This window comes from Protopterus annectens, chromosome 10.part0, assembly GCF_019279795.1.
Source record: "Protopterus annectens isolate FY-2018-M chromosome 10.part0, PAN1.0, whole genome shotgun sequence".
NCBI classification, from domain to species: Eukaryota; Metazoa; Chordata; order Ceratodontiformes; family Protopteridae; genus Protopterus; species Protopterus annectens.
In genome coordinates, this window is record NC_056744.1 from 518,445,556 (window position 1) to 518,450,555 (window position 5,000).

The following is a 5,000-nucleotide window of genomic DNA, read 5'->3' on the forward strand; positions in this document are numbered from 1 at the left end:
TGATGATGAGAACTGCATGGAGCCGGCATACCCTACCTGCATTTGTCAGGTTATATACTCTACATTATTCAGAGTGATGATGAGAACTGTGCGTAGTCGGCATGCCCTACCTGAGTGATGATGAGAACTGTGCGTAGTCGGCATGCCCTACCTGAGTGATGATGAGAACTGTGCGGAGTCTGCATGCCCTACCTGAGTGGTGATGAGAACTGTGCGGAGTCTGCATGCCCTACCTGAGTGGTGATGAGAACTGTGCGGAGCCTGCATGCCTTACCTGCATTTGTCAGGTTATATACTCTACATTATTCAGAGTGATGATGAGAACTGTGCAGAGTCCGCATGCTCTACCTGTGCTCACGTGGATTTTCTCCTGGTGTTCCGGTTTCCTCCCACATTCCAAAGATATGCAGTAGGTGGATTGGACACTCTAAAGTGACCATAGGTGTGAGTGTGTGGTGTGGTATGGAAGAGCTACTGTGGCAGGGCTAGCCACCCAGCAGTATAATGACTGTTAATGATGAAGTAACATGCTAACCCCATATGCAAAAATAGGAAAAAGGGGTTGTGGATGGATTGATGGAAGGATCAGAACTGTCTGATTTTCAGCATCCCATATGTTATGTAGTCATTGTTGCATATTATTGTGGTACGATCTTCTCTATAACATCTGATTGCAAAGCATATCTACATTCAGGTAACAGATGGTAGTGTGGCAGTTTGCAAAAAAGGCTAAAACTCTGACTTTTTAATGAGCTGTGTCCTGTGGCAGGGGTACAGGTTTTGAATCGTTCCACCTTCATTTACCTCCCATGTGACATTGAGCACGTCATTTAATGAGGCAATGCTTTGGAGCAACTGAGAATTTTTGCTAGGCTGCTTAATGATCTCCAAGACTGAATGCCTAGTAATTATGAACCTTTTATTTGCCAGACATTTCCTATTACATAGCTGATCTAGTTCAGGAAATGTTTGGGCAATACCACCCGCTCACTATTTTTGTAGTGTAACACAGGCAATTTAATCTTCAAAGGCAGCAGGCAATGCATTGATAGATGAAGCACTGGAATGTAAAGTTGCTTTCCCAAAGCAACCTCTGCATTAGTAGTAGTAGTATGTAATGTGGAATCATTCAGATGACTTTTACTTCTGCACATGTTTTACATATTGACACATCAAATTGTATCAAGTGGTTAGTACTTCTTTTGCTCTTATAAATATTGTTCTTTTTAAACTCTGCAATACATGGCTGAATCTTATGGTATGATGCTAATGATCTTTATACAAATCATGTATTTCATCCAAAGCAAACAATTAATTATATGTGATTTATTTCTTATTATTAACAATAATGGATGTACACAGTCAACAAAGTGGTTATAACTGCTGGTGAGGATGGGCAGGGGCTCTCTGTGGATAAAAGTAGCTTAAGGTCTTATCATCTGGTCATTTATAAGCAGTCAATCTGGCTTGGCAGGACTAGTGTGTGTGTGTGTGTGTGTGTGTGTGTGTGTAAGGGAATTAAGCTGAAATACTTTAGTTACTGCTGTTTCTGTGAAACAACTTTAAAATATGGGAATTTGGTCATTATTATTGCTTTTAATTTCTGAAAATGACATCTAAGAAGGATGTTGTCAACAGTGAAGCTGTAATTGCTGGGTTTTGGGGATGTCTGTGAATATAAATGGACATATAATCTGACATTGGCCAGCTGCATTTTCAATGAATCCATGTTTCAAAGGAAAAGAGGTTTACTGTTGCTCATGCTAAGTCTGTATGCAATGTGAGATTATTTTGTTTTGTTTTCATTAGCATAAAGCCATTGTTGTTTGTGCTACAAAATTTAAAATAAAGGTTTTAAATCAAACTCTGTTAGCAGGTAAAAGAAAGACGAAAATAGTACGCACACCGTCAGTTCTGAACAGCGTTTACAGTAATTTGTGACAGGCAGCCAAGTAATGGCATACTGGAATGGTTGCAGGGGGAGGGGCTCTGGTCCAATACTCTCCGTAGGGCCCCAATTTACCATGATCCAGCTCTGGTTAACACTGGCTTAAGGTTAAGAACACAATTTGGTAGCACACATGCAGAATAATACAGTGATGAGAAGCCAAACAGTATCAATTTAGTGAGAGAGCTCCTAGACTGAAGGGTAATAAGTTATCTCATATTTTTAAAGAGAATGCATTATTATAACTGACTTCAATATAATGAAATAAGATGGTATCTCTGAATTAGATGTTTGATAGTATGAATGACTAGCAAACTTACTCTAGTCTTGGCACTTTGAGTCACTCTTTCTCCGCTTGAATGCTGTATCACTGAGAAGTCACTTAAACAGAAAAGTACTCCTGGATAAGTCATAAAATTAGGTATATTTGTTTAGTGAGGCTACGTGGTCAAAAACTGAAAATGTGTGTGTCGGGGGGGGGGGGGGGGGCAGCTGAAGAAAGGTGCCAAGAAGAAGTTATACAAAGTCTAGGAGCAGAGGTCTTTAACAAAGGGATATTATAGCTAAATCTGTATATGTGAAATAGTTAATTGCAAATTATTTTAACTATGGTTTGACCCACAAGAGCAATGTAAAAGCAATATATGTATATGTACCAATTTGTTGAAATATCAAATTAACCTTCACCAAAAGCTGTTTCTAGCACTTTAAACAAATGAAGTAAATGTGCAGTTTGTAAGAAATCACTTCTTCCTGATATCCAGTGACCATATCATTAGTTTGATTAATTAGATAGGTGGTGCAAAATGTTTTCCTCTTCATTGTGGAGTGAGGGGACAGGGGATTTGTATCTATACAAAATTATTTATTTATTTTGTTTTTTTATTAGCTGTTATCCAGATGGGCGTACCTTCGTTGAAGGTTGTGCGTCAGAGCTGGCAACTTGGCACGTAAAAATCTACTACCAATCATTAGAGGACCGGAGTTCCGCTGTGGTGACCCCTAACCGGGAAAAGCCGAAAGACACAACAACAACATTAGCTGTTATCCAGATGTCATTTTGATCTTCCTTAAAAACATTCATTACATCCTACTTTGAAACACTGTGTAAAACAATTAGTCACTGGAAGCAGAGACACTGGAGGAAGTTAAATTATAGATCTAAACCAAGAAGCCACAGAAAGACATGTAACCTCTGCATACAGTAATCGATTCTAAGATTCTGAATCTGCAGAGTGGACACTTTATCTGCTGGGTCTCCATGCCACCCAAACTTTGTTGATATTGTCAGTAAATGTTAATTACACCTGGTCATTACTGCTTAGTCACAGTCAATGTGGATCAGATCACCCGGTCAGAAGGTATAGGAGACAGGGCAAGCCTGGAGAAAGGAGTGGGACAGATAAACTGCAATTAGAGCTTCCCAGGATTACCAAGTGATCCAAGGGGATAGACCACCCTTATATAACAAGATAGCTGGAATGTTGGGATTCTTTTGAGAGCAGAGGTGTTAGCTGCATGCTTTTTATAAGGAAGGGACACAACCAGTTATAAACAATGTAAAAATGCAGTTAAAGATACCTGGGATTCTCTGTTTTAATGAAAACATGTGAAAGAATTGGTGGAATCTTCAAGGTAAATGTTGAAAAGCAGAAAAATCTTCAAGGTAAATGTTGAAAAGCAGAAAAAAGATGAGGTGATTAGTCATAAAAATTGAAAAGTCTAACAGAGATAAAAATGAGAAGAGGGAGAATAAGAGAAAGGTGACGGAATGGATGACAAAAGAGAATCAGAAGTTAATCATGACAGCAGAATGTAGATAGAATAACCTAACTTCAAAAAATGTATTACAATCGCATGACGGAAGGTATAAATAAAACAATAGCCATCATATATCATTTATATCATGAATAATGTTGACTTCTGTTTTTTGAGGCATGTCTTTAAGATATACAAGTATTTTTGTATACGCATTTCTACCTGAATGACAACGGGGTATCTCTTCAAATAAACCTGAAACTGCAATAAGAAAATCTGAAGTTTGTATATTTCAGTTCTTCAGTTGTCATATCTGAAATGTAGGTGTCACCTTATCTTTCTTTCTCTGTTTTCTCATTAAGATAATTCTTTTGTAACAGCGACATTAGAAATCAAGGTGAAGGAATCTTGAATTTCACCTAAAACATGGACAAACAATCCTTGGGAAAAAATGTTAGCTCTTACTGAGACAGTAAAAATGACCTCTAAATAATTAATGTGTAACTTTATACTTTATTAATTGAATATTATAAATTTTTGTTACTAATTTCATATTTTTTATTAATTTTTCCCTTTGTTTGTTCAGGTCAATTGTACATAGTGTATATAAAGGTTTGTAATACTTGTTTCATCGATGATTGTATTATTAAACATTATATTATTTGGAAAATAAAAAAAATTATTTGAGGACGATAATTCTTTTGCACATGCCTGCAGCTTACCTTAATAACCATTTCAAATGTAAACACTCCAGTGAAGACGTAGTCAAAATATCTGAGCACCTGAAATATTAAAGGAACATAGAATAAGAAATATAGAAGTATACCAAGTGATTGGACAAAAAATGATTAGAGCATTAGAAAAAGAGCATTTGTACATTTATTTATTCATTCAATTAATTTATTCTTCCACACTTTCCAGAATGTGCTTGTCTTGTACTATATCATTTACTATTCCGTTTGGATATAAATTGTCTGTGTCATAATTTTTATTTTGAATTTGCAAATTTCAATTATTGTTATTAATATACTTACACTAGCAATAATTCATTTTTGCAACAGTGATGTCAGTTGACAGATCCCTATCACCATCTACATCATTTCTTCCAACTGCCAAATACAATGCTCCTAAAACACACACTACTCCTAGTAAACTCTGTCCCACTTCTCATAACTCTTCACAATATATTTTTACTATCCGTAGTATTTTAACTAATTCTCTGACTCATTATATTAAAAAAATAGAGTGTTCAAACATTTCCTTCATTTCAAGTATGTTGTGAAAAAATATTTTA

The 5,000-nt window shown here is 36.3% G+C and overlaps 1 protein-coding gene across 4 annotated transcripts in view; it reads right to left on the minus strand.

Annotated features, from left to right (window-relative positions):
- The window catches only part of LOC122813204 (voltage-dependent R-type calcium channel subunit alpha-1E-like), a 4,399,719-nt gene that overhangs the window by 1,386,284 nt on the left and 3,008,435 nt on the right, over positions 1 to 5,000 (minus strand). For all 4 annotated transcript variants that reach the window (XM_044085387.1, XM_044085385.1, XM_044085384.1 and 1 more), the window contains one exon: positions 4,429 to 4,488. In XM_044085387.1, coding sequence (XP_043941322.1) covers positions 4,429 to 4,488 — 60 coding nt within the window. The remainder of the gene's footprint in view (positions 1 to 4,428; positions 4,489 to 5,000) is intronic.